General features: G+C 50.9%; 2 protein-coding genes across 5 annotated transcripts in view; both read left to right on the plus strand.

The window, feature by feature from the left end:
• Nucleotides 1-428: 428 nt before the first annotated feature.
• VPS16 (VPS16 core subunit of CORVET and HOPS complexes) lies at nt 429-15612 on the plus strand. Its single transcript, XM_037498051.2, has 24 exons — nt 429-553; nt 7937-8025; nt 8233-8330; nt 8413-8541; nt 8622-8766; nt 8887-9002; nt 9101-9223; nt 9353-9408; nt 9680-9769; nt 9870-9964; nt 10071-10147; nt 10587-10718; nt 10822-10949; nt 11075-11110; nt 11291-11399; nt 11559-11693; nt 11789-11897; nt 11986-12083; nt 12164-12271; nt 12531-12608; nt 12703-12872; nt 12954-13050; nt 13675-13778; nt 13891-15612. Exons 1-24 carry the CDS (start codon nt 501-503, stop codon nt 14033-14035), a joined length of 2520 nt encoding a protein of 839 aa, XP_037353948.1. The 5' UTR covers nt 429-500; the 3' UTR covers nt 14036-15612.
• Nucleotides 15613-19991: 4379 nt separating this feature from the next.
• PTPRA (protein tyrosine phosphatase receptor type A) overlaps nt 19992-22172 on the plus strand; it is a 121335-nt gene continuing 119154 nt past the window's right edge. For 2 of the 4 annotated variants that reach the window (XM_037498058.2, XM_037498055.2), the window contains exon 1: nt 20766-20821. The gene's annotated coding sequence lies outside the window, so the exon portion shown is untranslated. Of the gene's footprint in view, nt 20212-20765; nt 20822-22172 lie in introns of those variants that run through there. The other 2 variants (XM_037498056.2, XM_037498057.2) reach the window with 2 other exon arrangements.

The raw sequence follows: 22172 nt of genomic DNA on the forward strand, positions 1-22172 counted from the left end.
GCGCGCCTCGCCCGCTGCGGCCTCTGGGTCTCGCCTCATTGTCCCGGAGGCCGGTCGGTTCTGCACAGCCCCCGCCCAGCAGAGCCCGTGCGTCCCGGTTAGCCGTCGGTGCGCAGCCCGGTGCCCAGCACTCTCCATGCGTGCGTCGCTGCGGCCCCGACGGCGCCTCAGGCCTGGGCACTCGGGGCGGCGACGCTCACAGCTCCCACTTCCGGTCACCCATGTCCCGCCCTGCGCGACCCCCAGCGCCAGAGGGGACAGGAAGGCGGCAGGGGTGGTCGTCCCGGTGGGCAGGAGCCGGGGCCGGGCCCACCCGGGCGGGCACCAGGCCCGGTGTGGGCGGGGGCGCGGCGGCGGCCGTGTGTAGCTGCCCACAGTGGTGATGGCCGTGGCGGCGGCCTCGCCACGTGACCCGGACGGGCGGAAGCGGAAGTGCCGACCTGGAACCTGCAGTAGGCGGGTGTCCCCTCGGTGCCGCTCAGCCGCCGCCTGCGCCGGCCATGGACTGCTACACGGCGAACTGGAACCCGCTCGGGGACTCTGCCTTCTACCGGTGAGTTGTCCCGCCCTCCTACCCCCCGCCCCGCTGCCCCACCCGCGGGAGTTTCGGGACAGAGCCGGCGGCGCGCTCTCCCGTCACCACGAGCACTGGGGTCCTCCGCTTGCTCGCTCCCCGCCGGTGCCTGCCCCCGGAGGCACAGCCGCCTGTCACCTCGGAGCCGAGAAGGAGACTGAGACCAGCACGGTGGTCACACATGTAGGGGCAAAGCCTTACGCTGTAGCCCAACCAGGCCTGTCAACCTGGGAAGGATTGTCAGGTGATGGAGGCCGCTCACGAATGACAGCTAGTGCTCAGGCTCCCGCCGGGAACTGCTGCTGAAAGCAGACCCCTGGGGCGCTCTTGGGGGTCGGGATCGCGGGGTGGACGGGGACTTCAGACCGAGGATGGGGCATGGGGGCGAGTCTTCAGGGAATGCAAGGGCAACGGGAGTGAGGACCCCCTCTTAGAGGCAGCCCTCTCTTGGGGATATGAATCCTAAACCGTTAATCTTTGCAAAGTGTAAATCGAACTCATCATTACTCTGATTAGGGTTTTTCAATGGCTTCCCTTCTTGTAGGAGAAAGCATGAACCTCTCGTGGAACATCTGTAAATCACCCTACTTGTCTCTGCCACTTCATCTGCTCCTTTCTTACCCAAGTCTTCTATTCTAGTTACAGTTACCCCAGAGCTGGTGATTCTGGATTCCCTGTGCTTGCACCAGTTTGCATTTCCTTCTTGGACACTGCCATTTCCCTCTTTGTCTTATTTGGAGAATTCTTGCTCATCCATCAGGACCTAGTTCAAGCATTCTTTCTGAACCTTTCCCAGATTCCAGTAGGTAGCTGACTTTTCTTTTGGGCCTCACCAGTGCCCAGTGCTAGAGTCTATTATGTATGGCACAGTAGGGTAAATATTTATATAGATTTTTTTCTGCCAAACCAAATTCTTTGAGAGCTCTGAGCATCTTTCTTTCTTTCTTTTTTTTTTTTAAGATTTATTTATTTATTTATACAAGCACTGGGTACAGTCAGAAGTGCGGGAGGGTGAGAGAATTCACCAGAGCCAGAGCAGAGAGCAGAGCAGGCAGACGAAGTACACTGCTGAGGGGAGCAGTGGGCAGCAGGAGAGGTCTGTGCCCCGGGTAGGACCCTCGCCCAGTGGCGGGGGATCGAACCGGTGCTGCAGAGGCTGCGGGCAGCTTTGCAACCCAGTGTTCAACTGCTGCGCCACCAGGGAGGCCCTCAGAGCATCTTTTTTTGGCATGTCACCAGTCCATATTTTACAATAGTGCCTGCTGTGCATTAGTTGCACAATAAAGCTTTTTAAAAATATTTTGCAACTAAAGATTACAAAGATGTTGTATTGGGGTCTTACTTCAATAAAAGACATCAGTTTGTGGTAATGAAACTGTACACCATTCCTATTCAGATATCAAAACTGTTCAGTGTAATTTTGATACATCGAGATGGACATGCCAAGATGGACACAGGCCTCCTGACAGTTATTAAAGATCTATTGCATTTGTTTATAATTCTTCTCTTTGAAACATGCTTATACAATATGAAAAAATTTAGTGTAACTTCAGTTGGAAATAACTTTTTTCAGCTGTTGAAATGTGAAGAGAAATGTCCATTGACAAGCTAGTCGTATTATTTGGTATTTATGCACACAGCATACACTTTATTTATTTTTTAAAGATTTATTTATTTATGCATACAAGGGCTGGAGTGCAGGCCAGAGATGCGGGGGTTAAGAGGATCCACCAGAGACAGAGTGGGGAACAGAACAGGCAGACTGACTGAAACACACTGCTGAGGGGAGCAGCGGGCGAGACAGGAGAGGTCTGCCTCGCCTTGTGGGCTTCTCCCTGGCCAGCCGGTGATCGAACTTGTGCTGCAGAGGCTGCGGATTGCTTCATAGTGCAGTGCTTAACCCCTTGCGCCACCAGGGAGGCCCCACAGCATACACTTTAAAAAATATTAACTTGTCTTTTGAAAATACATGCTGTCTACACAGGCTTGTTAAAGCAGAGAGGATGATCTCATTACCATAAAGCTTCTTTTAATCATATGAAGTCTTAGTTTTCTTGATACACCAATGAGGTGTTAAATGAATGTAAGTATTGAGTACATGCCATAGTCATGACCTACTTGGCTAGCCATCTATTACCTATGCTGCCAGAAAGGAGTAGAGATCTAACCAAGCCTTGTTATGGAGGATTTGTTATTTTTGCTAATAGATGTTGCGCCATTCTATGTAATACACTCTACACTAAGTGCTTTATAAGTACTTAACTTGTTTTTTTAAATTTTTTAAAAAGATTTATTTATTTATACAAGCACTGGGTACAGTCAGAAGTGTGGGAGGGTGAGAGAATTCACCAGAGCCAGAGCGGGGAGCAGAACAGGCAGACTGATGAAGTACACTGCTGAGGGGAGCAGCGGGCGTGGCAGGAGAGGTCTGCACGCCATGTGGGACTGGCGCCTGACCCCTGGGGATCGAACCAGTGCTGCAGAGGCTGCGGTCAGCTTCACAGCCCAGCACTCAACCGCTGTGCCACTGGGGAGGCCCCCTTAACTTGTTTTAGTCTCACAACCCTGTGATGGTGGTTTCATTACTAGCCTCATCTTACTAATAAGGAAACAGATGCAGAGAGATTTGGGGGCCGGGTTACAGAGCTGGTTAGTGGTGGAACCAGGATTTTCTTGGGTTTTTGTTTGTTTTTAGTAGAAGAATTATAATAGGGTGTTCTACCTTGTCCACCTGAGTGGAAATTTGTTAAATGCAGATACTTGGTTTTATTTGTGTTTGTGTATGCCTTATGCCAGGATTTAAATTAAGTGAGTTAGTGAGTGAATGATAAACAAGTGATAGACATTGCATTTGGAGTCCTAGCTGTAGGATAGGATTCTTTTACACTGGAAGTAGTATTCTGGAAAACTCACTGAGCTTGGGAAGATAAGGAGAGGGAATGGTGACCACTTCTGGGACTCCAGATTTCTAGCCATTTTTATCCTAAAAACCCAACTTGGGCTAATTCCATTAGTTAATTTTGCCTAACACTTCTTTTGTCAGACTGCATATATCAAACCACTGAAAAGACGTGGACCCTGTTTGCCTTTACAAAGCTACAGCTAGCAGAGGACTCACACTAAGTACTTTAGCACTAGGCTGATCATGACAATAATTATTATAAAGCATAGGTTTTAAGAGAAAATATAACAGACTGGTAGGTCAGAGGTAAAGGAAATATTGATATTCCATCTGGGGATGAGTAGACTTTAGGAGCAGGGAGTAGGATGGGGAAGAGCGAGCATATGCAAAGGTTCTGAGACATGAAACACTGGGGCACTCTCAATGACCTTAATAAAGTCAGTGTGGCTTTCTATGTAATACACACCACATAGTCAATGTGGCTTATGTGCCACAGGCACAGGAGGGGCAGGATAAGAAATGAGGTTGATGTCTTTCTCTTAAGGGCCACGTTTTTAGGACCTCGTAGATCACTTTGTTTAAAGAATAATCATTGAGGCCTCCCTGGTGGCACAAGGGGTTACGTCTCAGCACTGTGAAGCTATCGGCAGCCACTGCAGCATGAGTTCAATTCCCAGCCAGGGAGCTGACCCACATTTACAGCAGACCTCTCCTGTCCTGCCTGCTGCTCCCCTCAGTGGTATATTTCAGTAGATCTGCCTATTCTGAATCCTCTCACCCCCAGCACCTCTGGCCTGCATCCCAACTCTTTTATGTATAAATAAATAAATCTTTAAAAAAAAAGAATAATCAAAGAGTCTTGATGAAAGAATTGAAGTGATTGAATTTGTAGGTATGTGTTTGGGCATGGTGGGGGTGTGTGTGTAAATGATCACCTATAGCCATCATTTAGGCTTAAAAATTGTTATCTTGTTGGCTATGTTTGCTCCGACTATAATAAGAGTATAAAAAATCTTTTATTGAGGAAAAGTTCAAATGTACATAAACATAGTAAAGTGGTTTATTGAATATTCATTTACTCCTCACCCAGTTTCAACAGTTATCAACAGTTTATCTTTTCATCTGCCCCCATACCCCAGTACATACTTTTGGGGTGCTGTTTAAAACAAACCCCAGGCATACCTTTTCTTTTTTTTTTTTTTTTTTTTTTTAATAGAGGCATGCTTTATTTATTTATTTGTTTGTTTGTTTGTTTATACAAGCACTGGGTACAGTCAGAAGCGCGGGAAGGTGAGAGAATTCACCAGAGCCAGAGCGGGGAGCAGAGCAGGCAGAAGGACCGAAGGACACTGCTGAGGGGAGCAGCGGGCGGCAGAAGAGGTCTGCGCGCCATGTGGGACCCTCCTCCAGTGGCCGGGGAGCAGCCGGGGATCGAACCGGCACCGCAGAGGCTGCGGGCAGCTTCGCAACCCAGCGCTCAACCGCTGCGCCACCGGGGAGGCCCCCAGGCATACCTTTTCAATCAAATAATTTTTATGCCATATTTAAAGTAATTTATAAGGATAGCTTCAAAGTACATTTTCTTTTCGGAGTACATTAAAAAAAGACAGTTTTGGTGGTGCTCTTAATCTTCTAATTCAATGAATCCATTGTTGTGATTCCTGGTGGAAGCATTCTCCCCTTGGACACTAAGCTCTGCAAACCAATAGATCTCAAAGATACTGGAACTGGAAACCCCGTTTTTGTAAGAGGTGTGATAGTGAGAGAAGGAGCCACTCCCACTATTGTCCTTTGATTCCACATCCCGTGTAATCTATGGAGGAGAAAATTCCTTACAATGTATAAACATAAGTGACATCTGTAAGAGAGAACCCCATCCTTTTAGGATACTATCTCCCAGTTGTGCTCTGATGGAGTCATCAGTAAATTTACACCAGCCACTCCTGGGTGTTGGGCTATATGTTCAGACCATGGACTTGAGCCTACTTGTGCATTTTTTGGTATGAAATGAAGTCTTTGACTTGAACAGTGCTTTAGAGAATGCCACAACAGTAAAAAAATCCACAGATAATGGGTGCCAACAAAGACCTTTGAGGGAAGGAAAACAAATCCACATCCAGAATGTGAATGTATTGTAGTGAGGGCAAATCTTTGCGTCTTCTATGATGAAAAAGGACCAGTGTAATCAATCAGGATGATGTCATATCGGAGCCATGTGTTGTTCTCTGCTTTTGGCAGATTAGCCATAGTATTAGGCAGGTCAGCCTTGGGAAAGGAGGTTCTAGAACTTCTCCCCCAAGGGAAATTATTACAAGGTTTTCAAGCACAGGAAGGCCAGTATCCTTCAACACCGGGGTAAGCTTACCTCCTCTGGTAAGGAAATCTCAGAATAACCTGGGGTTCAGGATTGTCAGTTTCATTTAGGTCTAGATATCCCCCTTCCATATTTCAGGATCCCATTCTTTCCTGATCAGTGCCCTGACTTTTGCATAAGAGATGATGTGTTGGTGAAATCACCTGTTATAATTTAATAACCTACACAATTAAGTTTTGTGTTTGTGATTTTAGCAGTGGCAGATATGTAACTACAGAAAAATAGATTCTTCTAGGACTGTTAGAAAACTTGCTTCTCAGACTACAACATGAGCTGAAAGTTAACGGACCCACGCTTATAATTTTCTCTTTGTAAATAAGTGTTCAAGTGCACTCAAAATAATACAGTCAAACACAAACTCCCAAAGAACATGTTTGACTTGGCATTTCACCACAGTAAACTGCAGGCTCGATTAGCTGTGTTATCACTGCACACAGTAGGCTACTAATGTCCATTTTCCATTGGCAGGGAACTCAGCAAAGCACGCAAGCCCATGCATATGGCCAAGCCAGTCCCCAAATCTCATCTTCAGGGGTCTATTTCTGGAACCACTCCCTGTGCCAAGTCTTTCAGTCTAGGTCCAATCAGGACATCTAACCTGGGAATGTTTGATAAGTACAAATTATTAAACTATGATGAAAGGATAGCTATAAAGTATAGGAAAATGTTATATGGTATCTTAGGGAAGAGAGGGTGAGTACACAAGAATGATAGACTTGGAAAGGAACCCTCCCTGGACTGGGGTTCAGACCTTACTGGAAAAACAATAGCTGCAGCCCACTGGATAGCAGAGTTCACTAATTTGCCCACCCAGAGCTGGTCTACAGTTGCTAGGCAAGCAAGCCATGGCGGTGGGTGGGTGGGTAGAACTGCAACTGGTGACCAGGGGAATGAGTGTGCAGGCAGAGTAGGGAACTGGAGCAGACAGGTGACCTGGAGCACAAAGTGTTTGTAAGTTCAGCCACAATCAGTACTAGGTACACGGGGGTTCAGAGAGAGTCAGGCACAGCCAGTGCCAGATCTTGGCTTGCAGAGGAAGTAGTACCTGGTGCAGACAGGCCAGGAGTAGGGAACCCTGGAAAAGTAATCTGTCTAGGGAACCCTGGAAAAGTAATCTCCAGTCCTGGTGGGTCTGTGAGGTTGCTGTATGCCTGAGGACCACATGTCCTCGTCCTGGCTGGTGGTGAACCACCCACTGCCCACAGTGAGAGAGCCCTTCCTCCTGAATGTCCCTCCAGTGCCCTCTACTGAGAAAGCTTAGCATCACGCACACACTGTGAAGAAGAATGGCGTAAAGGAATGCTGCCTGCCTCTTATCACAGAACCCTTGCTGCGGGTGAACTTGGAGCCAAGAGGCAGATTCGTGATAATTGGCTTCCTACATCTGTGTGAATATTCATTTTCCCATCAGAGTTTCATTCAGCCCTTTTAGTAATGAGATGTCAAAAGAAATGCATATGGGTATACACTTGATCTTAGCCAAAAGGCCGAGAAGCGATAGAAATGCATATGGGTATAAAAAAATTCAAGAATCAGTTTGTAATTCCACCCCCCCAAAAAAATCAGGGGGTTATTTTTATTGGAATTAAACATTTACAGATTATTTTTGGATATTTCTCATATCTTGATATCCTTGAGTAAATTTTGATTTGATTTTATAAAATGTTTATCAGGTTAATTTTTGGATGTCATATATAGTCTTGTTGCAATCATGATGAGGATCTTTTTAAATTTCTATTTCTGATTGATTCTTCCTATGGTATAGAACATTTATAGCTATAGAAAATATGTTGATTTTTGTTGATTACCCTACTGACCTCTTTTATTCAATTCGATAGCTTGCTGTAAGGACCACTCCTTCCCTGTGAACACCCCTGCTCCCTTGCCTGCTGTCCCTAACATGCATGAGTCAGTCTAGCTGCTTTCACGCATCCCTCTTCCCCACTGCTGGTGGGGGTTGTTGTGCGGGGTCCTTCTTTGTCTACCTCTAGAAAACAAATGGAGGCTTTAGGGGTTCTTCCGGGGCTCACTCCATCTAGATTTCGGGTCACAAGGAGACTAATCTCTGTCACCTCTCTGTGGGCAGGAAATATGAGCTGTACAGCATGGACTGGGACCTGAAAGAGGAACTCAGGGACTGCTTGGTGGCCGCTGCACCCTATGGGGGCCCCATTGGTATGTCACCCCTCTGCCACTGCATGCTCTGCATGCATGGGATGGCCTCAAGGTCCTTGCTCGCTGGGACACTGTTGTTGGCCTTTTCTTGCTCGTATACCTCTCCCACCCTCCAAGATGCTTTTAATTCAGGTACTCATGAGGCCTGCTTCATGTGTGGTGGACCTGGGTGGGAAACTAGAACAAAAGTCTCTCCTCAAACTGCAGCACTGCTCAGGAACCCCTGGAAGAAGGAGAAGGCTGCCAGTGTACGGCCTGTGCTGGAGATCTACTCTGCTTCTGGCATGCCTCTGGCCAGCCTACTGGTGAGCGCCCCTGACCATGGCAGGGCTGGGAGTGGGCTTCTGGTCCTGAGATCAGCCTTGGAAACTTCCCTCCTCTCTGTAGTGGAAGAGTGGGCCTGTGGTGTCCCTGGGCTGGTCAGCTGAAGAGGAGCTGCTCTGTGTGCAAGAAGATGGTGTGGTGCTGGTTTATGGGCTTCATGGTGACTTCCGGAGACACTTCAGCATGGGCAATGTACGGGCCACAGGGAACTAGGGAGAAGGGATAGAGCCTGTGACCTTCCGGCTCCTTCAACCCATGGCCCCTCTCCCCAGGAAGTTCTTCAGAACCGGGTTCTGGATGCCCGAATCTTCCATACTGAGTTTGGTTCCGGGGTGGCCATCCTCACAGGGGCCCACCGCTTCACCCTCAGCGCCAATGTGGGTGACCTCAAACTCCGCCGGATGCCAGAGGTTCCAGGTGAGACTTGACATCCCTTAGGCAGCATTTGGTGCCCACAGATGCGCCTCTAGACCTTGGGACCAACAGCAGATGCTGTGGTCCTGGTCATCTCAAGTTTGTCCTTTTTGCTGGCCATAGGCCTACAGAGTGCACCCTCATGCTGGACCACACTGTTCCAGGAGCGAGTGGCACACATTCTTCTGGCTGTGGGGCCTGATCTTTACCTCTTGGACCATGCAGCCTGCTCTGCAGTGGTGAGGCCCTGAATGCCAGTGAAATGGAGGCATTGGGGGAGGCAGAGGGGAGGCGCTAAGAAGTCAGTAATTCTGGTGTCCTCCCGGCTCTGCCCCAGACACTCCCTGGCCTGTCCCCCGGAGTGAGCAGTTTCCTGCAGATGGCAGTCTCCTTCACCTACCGCCACCTGGCACTCTTCACAGATACAGGCTGCATCTGGATGGGGACAACGTCCCTCAAGGTGTGGTACTGGAACAACATGGGGGCTACATGCCTTGTCCAGGGAAGATCTGAGCGGGGCAGGGGAAGGGTTTTCAACCAGACCGATGACTGCTGGGAGAGGGCAGTGATGTTCACTATACCCTTCTAGGAGAAGCTTTGTGAGTTCAACTGCAACGTCCGGGCTCCCCCAAAGCAGATGGTCTGGTGAGTATAGGGGTCTTATGCCAAAGGCAGGATACCTTGATTCATCCTGTCTACTGGCCAAGCCAAGTGGAGCTTACCTTGCATCCTCTCAGCCAGTGCATGCTTGAGGGGAACCACAAATGCCCCAGGGACTGATAGCACCAGGTGATAGGGATGCAGAGAGGTCAAAGGAATGAGTAAGGGGCAGCGAGAACAGGCAATGATGTGGGAGATGTGGCTGCGGGCTTGGCATCTGTGTGTGTTCCAGAAGTATTGGTGGTGTCGCCCACAGGTGCAGCCGTCCTCGCAGCAAGGAGAGGGCTGTCGTGGTGGCCTGGGAAAGGCGACTAATGGTGGTAGGCGATGCACCCGAGAGCATCCAGTATCCTTAGAGGGCTGCCTTTTGGGGGGGAAGGGGAAAGGAGAGGGGGTCAACTGCCCTGATTCATCTCTAGTTGTTCTTGGAGCCTTGACAAGCTCGGGTTTGTGCTGGACGAGGACTCCTACCTGGTGCCAGAGCTGGATGGGGTCCGCATCTTCTCCCGCAGCACCCATGAGTTCCTGCATGAGGTTCCAGGTGAGATAAGACATGACCCAGGGCAGGGGCTCCTTCACCCCCAGTTGCCTAGAACAGGACTGAGGGTTCTCTCTGCGCCATCCCCACTCACCAACTCCCTCCCCAGTGGCCAGTGAGGAGATCTTCAAAATTGCCTCAATGGCTCCCGGAGCACTGCTATTAGAGGCCCAGAAGGAATATGAGGTAAAGGCCCAGGCTTCTCCCCAGTCCTCAGGGTGGTCTCCTCCTTCCCCTGATTGACCCTGCTTCCTGTTAAGAGAGGGGTTCAGTCAGGACAGTAGACTGGGCTGGGCTAGGGAGAGCTGGCTCAAGTGACCTGAGGGACATGGTGTCCTCCATTTGGTGATGGGGAGAACCAGGTAACCCCCATTATCTCCAGCCCTGGCACAAGTTAGGACTGCTCCTGAGAGATCACAAGGCCTCTCAAACAGGCAGCTGGGCTGGTATTGGCGGGAGGGGGCGATTGTGGAGGGAGGTACGCCTTGGGTGTGCTGTGAGGGTTTGGGCTCTGGCCTCTGCTGCCCTTCCAGACCAGCCCATTTAAACCACATCCCAGAGAGACTTGAAATCAGATGGAGGTTTTCTCTGTCATGATGCCATATCCCTGGCACCCTCTCCCCAGAAAGAGAGCCAGAAGGCAGATGAGTACCTGCGGGAGATCCAGGAGCTGGGGCAGCTGACCCAGGCTGTGCAGCAGTGTATCGAGGCTGCGGGACACGAGCACCGGCCAGACATGCAGAAGAGTCTGCTCAGGGTTGGCCTGGGAGGCAGGGCTGGGAGGGGGTGGTGGCACTGCCGGGGCTCGGTGCTGGACTGGCAGGGGACGCTTTTCTCTTTTGCCCTCTGGCTCTTCTCAGGCGGCCTCCTTCGGAAAGTGTTTCCTGGACAGATTTTCACCCGACAGCTTTGTGCGCATGTGTCAGGAGCTTCGTGTGCTCAACGCCGTTCGGGACTACCACATTGGAATTCCCCTCACCTACAGCCAGTATCCCCAAAAGTGCTGGGGATATTGCGGGGGGAGGGAGATGAAGGGGGGCTGAAGGTGCTGTGTGAAGGTCCTTGGCAAATAAGGCTTATTCTCAGCTGGATCCTTAACTGAGTAAAATACAGATACAAGCAGCTCACCATCCAGGTGCTACTGGACAGGTACAGCCAGCTCAAGGGCCCTGTGAGGAGGCCTGCGGGTGGGCAGGCTTTACAGCCCCTGGGAAGGTCTGGTGGTCACTGTGCCTGACTCATTTGTTTGGGATCCAGATAGCCCTGGGGCTGCTCTTCTCTCTCTCCTCCACCTCACCCCTTGTGCCCTTTATCCTCCTTACCTGCCAGGCTTGTGTTGCGAAGACTGTACCCCCTGGCCATCCAGATATGTGAATACCTGCGCCTTCCTGAAGTACAGGGCGTCAGCAGGATCCTGGCCCACTGGGCCTGCTACAAGGTGAGTATGTAAGACAGGATCTGGGGGCATTTAGGGGCTTGCAGGCTCTAGTGGGATATGGAAAATATGAAGTGTAGAGTGGAAAGGATGGGATTGTTCTAGTGCCAGTGGGGTGAGGGGTCAGACTCAGATGTGTGTCACACCCCTCTCCTCCTGCAGGTGCAACAGAAGGATGTGTCTGATGAGGATGTTGCTCGGGCCATTAATCAGAAGCTAGGGGACACACCTGGTGTCTCTTACTCTGACATTGCTGCGCGGGCTTATGGCTGTGGCCGTACAGAGCTAGCCATCAAGGTGTGGGTGCCTGGCCCTCCACAAGACACTCTGATGTGGGTGTTAAAAGCCCTCATACCAACTCCTCTCTCTGTCTTCTTTCCCCTACCCCTCAGCTATTGGAGTATGAGCCACGCTCTGGGGAGCAGGTACCCCTTCTCCTGAAGATGAAGAGGAGCAAACTAGCACTGAACAAGGCCATTGAGAGTGGGGATACAGATCTTGGTGAGCAGGGCTTGAGTAAAGGGAAGACCAGGACCGCTCTCCTGAGTGAGCTGGACTGGAACTCCCACCCCACCTTAATGTCCCATAGTGTTCACGGTATTGCTGCACCTGAAGAATGAGCTGAACCGAGGAGATTTTTTCATGACCCTCCGGAACCAGCCCATGGCCCTAAGTTTGTACAGACAGGTATATGCTATGGGCGGGGCTTGGGTGGGTGCCTCCTGACCCCTGAGTAGGCATTGCTGACTGTCTGCCCTTGTCCTCAGTTCTGTAAGCATCAGGAACTAGAGACACTGAAGGACCTTTACAACCAGGATGACAACCACCAAGAGTTGGGCAGTTTCCACATCCGAGCCAGCTATGCTTCAGAAGAGGTCTGAGGTCCACAGAGCGAGTGGGGCTTGTGGTCTGGTTCCTCCTGTACCTCATATTTGGTGCATAGCCCTTCTGGTCCTCATTGTTGAGGGTCTAAGATGAAATGACAAGAAGGGGGGTGGTACCAGAGAAGTTATCCTTCCCACTACAGTCACCAGAGTGGTGCACCCAGCTGATAAGATGGGCCTTGAAGACCCTGGATGCAGCAATCAGCCTGGGTGGGTAAGGAGATCAGGCTTCCCTTCTTCTTCTTAACAGCGAATCGAGGGGCGTGTTGCAGCTCTGCAGACTGCAGCTGACGCCTTCTACAAGGCCAAGAATGAGTTTGCAGCCAAGGTTTGACTTACCCTTTTCCAAGAATTACCTCCTGCTCTTCCAATCTTCCCTCCTTGTTCTTCTCATCCCCATCCTTCCTTATCTCCATCCCCAGGCCACAGAGGATCAAATGCGGCTCCTACGGCTGCAGCGACGCCTAGAAGACGAGTTGGGGGGCCATTTCCTCGACCTGTCTCTACATGACACAGTCACCACCCTCATCCTCGGAGGCCACAATAAGCGCTCAGAGCAGCTGGCACGTGACTTCCGCATTCCTGACAAGAGGTAGGTGAGGACCCTGGCTTCTCGCAGGTTCCAGGATCACCTGCTTCTCCAGCAGCACCTCCAAGCTCCTCTTTCCTACAGGCTCTGGTGGCTGAAGCTAACCGCCCTGGCAGATCTGGGAGACTGGGAGGAGCTGGAGAAGTTTTCTAAGAGCAAGAAATCACCCATTGGCTACCTGGTGAGGCAGGGGCACCTCTTTCACCTCATCTCTGGGGAGAATAGGGGCCCTGGAGAAAGGCCAATGGCCTGTTCAGTATCAGTTCAGCTATCCCATGTAACAAGTGGGTGCTTGGGGTAGACATGTTTGTAGGCCACTGTATACCAGAGAATGGGCCCAAGTCTGCCTGTAAATGTTGGGGAATGGAAATGAGCTGTTTTCCCCAAGGGAGGTCCTCAGGGGGCCATGTCCCTGAAGGCAAGTCCTTTCTCAGTTGGAGGGAGTAGAACAGGGAGGGCACATTTTTGAGGCAATGGAGGTTATTGAGGGGGTTTGTTTTCTGTGGCAGACAATTCATAGGGGGGGAGGGGAAATGGGATAAGTGCAGCTGGGAGAGAAAACCCAGACCCGAGAGGGCAGGAATGAGCTGTTGTGAGGGTGGCAGTGGGTGGGAGGGTGGATCCATGGAAAGACTTGACCTCAACAAGATCTTCAGTTTAGGTCATTTTTTACCCTGAGAATGTTGAGATCGCAGCTACTGTATTGGGGTGGGAGGAGGGAGGGTTACCCATACTGAAGGGTATAAAAAATACATAGGGACGATGTAGTCATTGAACTCTCCCTCCACCTCTTCCCTCTCCTAAGCCTTTCGTGGAAATCTGCATGAAGCAACACAATAAGTATGAGGCCAAAAAGTATGCATCCCGCGTGGGTCCTGAGCAGAAGGTCAAGGCTTTACTTCTTGTTGGGTGAGTTGGCTAAAAGCCCTGTGGTGCTAGGTGGCTGAGCCAGTGAGCTGATGAGAGACAGTTTGTGCCCTTGGGTAGCCCAACACCATATCCCCTCCTGCCCAAACCACAGGGATGTGGCTCAGGCTGCAGATGTGGCTATTGAGCACCGGAATGAGGCAGAGATGAGCCTCGTGTTGTCTCACTGCACGGGAGCCACAGATGGGGCCACAGCCGACAAGATTCAGCGGGCCCGGGCACAAGCCCAGAAGAAGTAAGAGGCCCATCCTGCACATCTCCTCAAGCCAGGGGCTTGACCAGAAGTGTCTCTGCTTATTCTCCCCCTTCCCCAGAGCAAAAGTTGGGGAGTAAGCTAAGGTGGGAACTGGGAGTCTGGTTGTAAATAAAGTTGTAACATTTCAGAATGCTTGTCTAATGCAGTCTGGCCTAAGCACTGGAATCAGAGCTATCTAGACACCACAGCAAAGTTCCACTTGTTTGGTTGGGACTGGACGTGGGGCTTCTCCAGCTGTTTTTACAAGAGACCTGTCCCTCTGACCAGTTACTAAGGAAAGTTTCATAGTTTTCCTAGGAAAACTATGGGGGGAGAGAGCACAGAACATACTCCAACTCGTTAAGAACCACACTGAAAAAAAAATTTTTTAAAGATTTATTTATACAAGAACCGGGGTATAGGCCAGATGTGCAGGAGGGTGAGAGGATTCACCAGAGACAGAGCGGGGAACAAACAGGCATACTGACGAAATACACTGCTGAGGGGAGCAGCGGGCGAGACAGGAGAGGTCTGCCTTGCCATGTGGGCATCTCTGTGGCCGGTGGGGATCAAACTGGCACTGCAGAGGCTGCGGACAGCTTCACAGCACTGCGCTCAACCACCTGCACCAGCAGGGAGACCCCCCACACTGAAAATTGTTACACACACTCTCTCTCTCTCTCTCTCTCTCTCTCTCTCTCAAGAACTGTCAAGAACTGTGCCAAACACTACCGTTTTTGTTTCATTTATTCCATATGACAACCCCGTGAGATAGGGAGCAGCATCCCATTTTTACAAAGGAAGAAAGGGGACTGAGGTTCTGTCACAGTGAGCATATGGCAAAACTGGGCTTTGAAACTAGATTGAGCATTTGGGGGTCTCAGAGCTGCTCCTTGGGTATGGTGGTGACAGAAAAGAGTTGACTCAGCTGGAACTAAGGTCGGGCCCTCTACGAGGGGAACGTGAGCTGCCTGGCAGTACAGTGAAGGCTGAAAGAATGATGGGAAGCAAGTGATCAGTGAGTTGGAGGAGGAGCCTTCAGAAACCCTGCCTACCGTGGTGAGAAATTCCTGAGTGTTCTCCGGGTGGAAGAGAAAAGGGAAGTGGAATTCTCCTTTTGGCAGTTCTTTGGCAAGAACTGCAAACTGCAAACCATGATTCCACCCTGGACCCATGGAGGCTCCATCCCTGTCAGTAGACGTGCCTTCTAGGCCTGCCATTTGCACTCTGTGCATCGTGGCTTCTAGTCCAGTGCCCCCACCCAACAGAGGGCATGACTTTTCCTCCTGTTGTCCCCTTAGTCTGCAAGTAGAAAACCAAAGCCCAGAAGGATAAAACCAAAGCTAGAGGGAGGGTCTCAATAGAGCTTCCAGCCTTGCCTTCTTCAAAGCCTCTAAGGCCAGCCATGCTTAGGAAGACTGAAAGTGTTTCTTTTCTTCTCTCACCTGATCTCTAAGTGTGACTTTGTTAAAGTCCTCTAAGAGTATATATATCAAATCGTAAAACAGCCATTTCTTATGCTTACCAGGTGGACAGGAGAAAACCGTGATGTTTGGAATCAACTGAAAGTCTCAAGGGTTGGGGGGGTGACTTAACAGCTGGGGGCTAACTTGGGAAAACTTGATAACTCAAGTGTCATAGTTGAAGCTGGTTGTGGCCTGGATCCTTCACTGGGGCTGCTCACCAGAACAACCCGTGGACCCTAGGGCAAGGCCCTAAGGGCAAGCATCTGCAGACAACTGGGCAGAGCTATTCTGTCTCCCCTAACCTAGCTTTTGGTCACATCTGCCACATTCTGTTTGTCAAGATGGTCACATAGGTCTAGCCCACTCACTTTTAAGGGAAATAGACTCCACCTCTTGGTCAGGGGGGTTGGGTAGGAAGGCTCTAGAAGAGTGTGTGGAACTGGAAAAGTGGCTAGTTTTCAGTAGCACAATCTGGCACAGCCTATCAGCCTTAAAATGAGTAGACAGCTCCTGGAGGGAAAAGATCTCCAATACTGGGCTCATCATTCTGGGCTTTCCACCCCCATTCTTGACCCCATCATTCCTTGCTATCCGTGTAGCTCTTCCATGCCTTTTAAAAGGGTTTTGTCCAGTTTTTCCAGTTTTTCTTAAAAAAAAAGAATTGGTACCATACAAACCAGTCTGCCTTCTCTGGCAGGGAGGCAGGCTGGGCACTACTTTTAGAATGTACACAGTAAAAAACCTATGTTCCCAAAGTAACAGACCACATGTTTATTCATGTGATATGTAAACATTAAGCACTGTATATGTGAAGTTTTAGAAATATGTGAGAACTGATGACATTTACACAAAAATAATGATTACTAGTTCATAAAAAGTGTATGCATGAAAAGTGTATGCACTGCAATTGTCTGTGAGGAAAGTTTGAAAATTAAAAGCAGTATTGTGTCCTTTTTTGCTAAAGTTAAACACTGATTTGACCCCCAATATTTTATCATGAAAACTTCCAAATGAAAAAAAAAAAAAACACTTTCAGACATACAGCTAAAGAATTTTGCAGTGAATACCTGTGTACCCACCACCTGGGTTCTACCATCATCATTTCACTGTAGTGTTTCATGCATCTACCCGTCTTACTTTTAATGCTTTTCAAAGCAAGCTACTGTCATCAGTATATCTCCCTTTAAATACTTCAGACTATATTTCCTCAACTAATAGTCATTGTTTGTAAATTTTTTCTTCTCAGACAAAATATATAAGCCAGATTTTAAGTGTACTATATTTGCTGAATTTTGACAAATGTATATACCTGTAAGTAATGATTTTATTTTATTTTTTTTTAATAGAGGCATGTTTTATTTGTTTGTTTGTTTGTTTGTTTGTTTTTGTTTATACATGCACTGGGTACAGTCAGAAGCGTGGGAGGGTGAGAGAATTCACCAGAGCCAGAGCGGGGAGCAGAGCAGGCAGAAGGACCGAAGTACACTGCAGAGGGGAGCAGCGGGCGGCAGGAGAGGTCTGCGCGCCATGTGGGACCCTCCTCTGGTGGCCGGGGAGCAGCCGGGGATTGAACCGGCGCCGCAGAGGCCGCGGGCAGCTTCGCAACCCAGTGCTCAACAGCTGCGCCACCGGGGAGGCCCTAGTAATGATTTTAAAAACAACTAGGATTTTTTTCAAATCTCTGATTCCATTAAAATTAGTGTCAAGTGTCTTCAACTCTGAGCCACTTGTACAGCAGGCCTGTACTTACTATCATGGGTGGGACCAGTCTTAGCCAATTTTGGGCCAGGATTGAGCCTGGTACCAGGATTGTGAGGCTGGGGGCTGAGAATCTGGAAACATCTTTTCTAATTACAGATATCATTGGCAGCCTGGGAGTGAGATTCAGAGCAAAGGCTACTATAAGCAACCACTTTCTGGGGTTAAAGAGGCTGCAGTGCTTGAGTACAAAGCTCTGACAAATGCCCCTGAAAGTGGAACAGTGACCTGGAAAGGCTCTTGGCTCTTACTTACTTCAACTTGCTGTCTCACTGCCTTTATTTTCATTACAGAATTTAGGAACTTTTCTTGTTTGTGTTGTTTATTATCTGTCTCCCCATCTAGAACGTAAGTTCCTGAGAGCAGAACCTTTTTCTATCTCATTCCTGCTGTGTCCAGCCCATGGTCTGCACTCAATAAGTATTTGTTGAGTAAATGACTCATTGTTCTATTTACTACATGGGAAAGGAGGCCTGGAGAGGGAAGTGACTTGCCTAAAGAAATAGGAACCTTCTCTCATGAATTCTGCAACTCTTGGGCACCTCTGGAGTGACTGACAAGTGCCTATGTGTAGGTGTGTGCTTGTGTAGGCTGACACCAAAGCAGGGCCACAAGCAGGGCTTCAGCTTCCCACTTGAGTAGGCTTGGGTTCCAGAAGCCTGCCACTCCTCCCTTCTCAGTCCTTTTCTCTTCACACATAGCTCTTTGCCCTGTGATGGTGGGGGAAAGCTGGGTATTAAGTAGAATGGGGAGACTGACAGGTCTCCACAAGTGGGCAGCTAAGGATGGGACCCCAGAGGCAGGGCCTGTGTGGGTTGCTGAGCTAGTTCCCAGGGACTCCAGGCTGGAACATCCAAGACCCTGTGTCTCCTTGGCCTGAGGTTCTGCCACCCCTGAGCACAAATGCTTGGGCCACAGTGTAGCTGTCTCATGGAGAAAAGGGGATCTACATTTCCTGAGAGCGGGTTACTCGCCAAGCTCAATTCAGTGTATTGGATATTGAATGGAAATGTAATTCTCAATCCAGCCTAGAGGGTGGGGTGGGGGGTTGTTAGGAAGAATAACAGAGAATCAGGCCACCCAGCCAATAGTGGGGCTAGAACCCCAGGGCTTTCTGACCACCACACCCAACTGCAGCATTTTTCCAAATGTGGTCAGATCCCATGGGGATCCTTTAGATGAGCTTGAGGATGAGCACTTCCTTTGAGTAGCTATTTTAATGCATTTTAGAATATATAAGTACATTAAGTCCTCTTTTTTTTTAAAGATTTATTTATTTATTTATACAAGAACCGGGGTACAGTCCATATTTGCGGGAGGGTGAGAGGATTCACCAGAGACAGAACGGGGAACAGAACAGGCAGACTGACAAAATACACTGCTGAGGGGAGCAGCGGGCGAGACAGGAGAGATCTGTCGCACCATGTGGGACCCTCACCGTCCGGAATGAATCAAACAGGTACTGCAGAGGCTGTGGACAGCTTCACAGTGCGGCGCTCAACCGCCTGCGCCACCAGGGGAGGCCCACATTAAGTCCTTTTATGGTAGTATAAATAAGACTACAAAAAAATCAAAAAACATTAAAATATATTAGTGTGAAAAGTATATTAGTGTAGATCAGATGTAAACAAGGCAAAACTAAGCTGGTGGAGTTTGGTCCTAGGGTGCTGCTATCTCAACTACCCAGTTGCCTCCCACATTCTCAGTCATCTTTTAAGATTTCTAAATATTTGAGGTCAGTGTTTTCACTTTTCCATTCAATATCCAATACACTGAATTTGACCTTCCTGGGAACCAAGAATGGGGGCCCTATGAGAGAACCTGCCGTCACTGGCTGCCCCTGGGGTCTGAGCATGTGGCCTCTGGGACCATGGGCTGCAGTGACTACAGGTGCAGGGACCTTGGGTTTGGCTCTTTCACAACACTTTTGGTTTGGTACTGGTGAATGGGGGGAGAGACACAACTTCCACTCAAGGAGGGACTTCCCTGCCAGGAGCAGAGGGTCTCAAGGTGGCCCATCATACCTGGTACTGCCAGGCTGTGCTCTGGTCAGCATATACACACTTACTCCACAAATTAAGGGAAGGTGGGTGAACAGAGTACTAAATTGGCACCCCAACTACAGGCGGTGGTGGAGACTGGATATGGTAGGGGAAACAACCCTGTGGAACTGACATGGGGTCATTGTCCTGTGCCAAAATGTCCCAGCTTCCACTGTGAAGAACAGCCACTGGCTACAGCCCTTGCCCCAGGGGTGCCGGGAGAAGGGGACTCAAGGGCTGAGGGCCTAGAGGAGAGGCTTGCTGCTCTCCACCACTGGCTGGGATGAAGGGTCTCCAGCAAGCCTCACTTCCATACTGCTGTGCAGTCTGTCCCCAATCTACAGAGGCCCAGGGGCTGGTTCTGTGCAGCTCCCTGGCGTCCAAGGGACTCACCGTGGGGGCCATAACGACGGCGTCTTGCTTTTGCAGTGCTCCTCTCCCCGACCCCGCTGCCCCCAGACTGGGGGGCTAGGGAAGGAATGGGGGGCGGCGGCAATAGGGCAGGGGTCCTGAGCCCACGATCCTGCGCCCGCGGGGAACGCATCTCCCAGTTCCCTCTGTGCTTTGAACCTCCCCTCCCCCACCAGGCTTAAGCGAAGGACACCCCTCCAGAGCACCACGTGTCACAGCTTCTACCAGGCTCCGCGCCCAGCCAGGCCCCGGAACGCGCATCTGGAAAGCGGGGGAGAGTTCCCTGGGGCTCGGGTGGGGAAGGCGTGGGCTGATTTGCTGTAAGACGGCACCCACTGTGCCAGGCCCCTTCCAAGGGCTTGGCGGGGTCCTCTCCCCCGTGACAGCCTTTAAATACATTGCAGCAATTAGCAAAAACTAAAAAAGTCCGAATGGAACACATTTGGAGAAAGAAGAGGACGGACGACGTTCGCGCGTCAGTGCCCTCGCCGCGGGACGCCGGGGTAAGCTGGAGTGAGGAGGCCTCAGTGTCCGCCTCTGGGAACTGGGAAGCAGCACCCGGTCCAAGCACCTGGGGCCGCAGGGGTGGGCCGCATGGCCGCACGCGCTGCCGGCGTCTCCGGGTCCGGCAGCGCCAGGATCGGGCTGCGTGGGGCGCACATCTCCTCGGCCACCCCGAGAGCGTGACACCCGGAGATGCGGCCCCGAGCCCGGGCGACAGCTCCCGGGAGCGCCGGGGCGGGGCCCGCGAGGGCCGGGAGACGCCAGTCCCGCGCGGGCCAACCAGCGCCTGTCTCTGAACGGCCAATGAGGAGGCGCCTTACAGTTAGGGCCGGGCCGGGAGCGAGGCTGCGGCGAGCGCGGCGCTGACAGAGACGCGCGCGCGCGCGATCCCCTCGGACCCCGGGCCGCCGCGCCGCCATCGCCGCCGCCCGCCCGGTCGCCCCTCCGCCGCTTCCCCTCGCCATGGAGGCGAGGCCGCCGCCGCCGCCGCGGGGCTCGGAGCCGCGGGCCGGGCGGCGGCCCTGAGGCGTGTGGCGGGCCGAGACGCCGCCGCGGAACCGAGGCGGAGCCGCCGTCCGCGTCCCCCGCGGTCCCGCCCAGCCGGAGCCGGTGAGCGCTGGGGCCGCCGCGGGCGGGTGGGCGCTCGGGGGGGCGGCGCCCCGGCGCGCGGGAGGGGGCCCGGGCCCGAGCCGGAACCCCTCTTTCCGGGCAGAATCCCTCGGGAGTCGCCAGTCGGCTCCCACATCCTTGCGCTGCCGCGGCGTGTGGTGGGGGGGAGGTCCCCGGAAACGTGCGGGACGGGGCGCCGACCCCCTCGACTGCCCGGGAACTTCGCGTGCGTCCTTGGGGGGCCGGGCCAGGGCGCTGTCGTCGTTGCGTTGGAAAGAAGAAACTTGGAAGTGTGAGAACAGCGTTTACTCAGGTTCATTTAATGGGAAGAAAGGCGACTCTTGGCCCGAGGAATCTGCCCTTGCAGGGACCAACTTTTCTTTGCCTTCAAGCCCCCACCCCGGCCTCCCTGGTTTCCTCCTCCTCCCAACTGTTGAGGCTGCTCACGAGCGAGAGAGGGGCCCGGAATTGCCCACAATTCAAAACGAACCGATTGGGGAAACAGATCTCCTTGCTTTTTCCACTTTCGGTGAATAAAATACAGAATATCGTCCGTTTGTTTGCTTGTTTGTGTTTTCGCTCCCAATTGTATTTCCTGAAGAGAAAAATAATAACAGCATAGCTGAGCCCAGAGTTGAGTGTGTTTTTGAGGTCAGTGATGCTATTTGTAAGACAGGAAAAGGGAATTTTAAAATCCTCCCGAGGCCAGAGCGCGAGTGATCAAAAAGCCTTTGCCCTGAGCAGGGATTCCTGCTCTAGAAACTGGCCTGTCTCCAGGGACATCTCCTCACTGGCCACCTGCTTGCTGTTAAGCCTAGAACCAGAAGATGGTGGGCGAGAAGAGGACTGATGGTGGAAGATGGGAGAACATCTTCCTGCCTGGCCACTCCTTTAAAACACAGATCTGATGCTGTCATTTGTTTACTTAAAATTTCCCTCGCTCTCCTTTTCCCATGGGGTGAATGCATCCGTGATGCCTTCTCAGGTCATACTAGGCCCTTGACAGACTTGCCTCCACTTACTCTTGTAGCTAATCCTTTAGTTCTACCCCTCATCCTCCTTTTTTTTGCCATTCAGAGTTGCTTGGTTACCTCTTCATGTTGCCATTCGTTTGCGTGTGTGACCACTCTTTCCTCCCCTCCGTTGCCTGCCAAGCTCTGCCTTTAAAACCCGTCTCCTTTGAGAAGCTTCTTTTCTTTTTTTTTTTTTAAAGATTTATTTATTTATTTGTTTATTTGTTTATTTATTTATTTATTCATACAAGCACTGGGTACAGTTAGAAGCGCAGGAGGGTGAGAGAATTCACCAGAGCGGGGAACAGAACAGGCAGACTGATGAAATACACTGCTGA

This window comes from Talpa occidentalis, unplaced genomic scaffold (genome assembly GCF_014898055.3).
Source record: "Talpa occidentalis isolate TD23 unplaced genomic scaffold, MPIMG_talOcc4v2.1 talOcc4.10, whole genome shotgun sequence".
In the NCBI taxonomy this organism is placed as follows: Eukaryota; Metazoa; Chordata; class Mammalia; order Eulipotyphla; family Talpidae; genus Talpa; species Talpa occidentalis.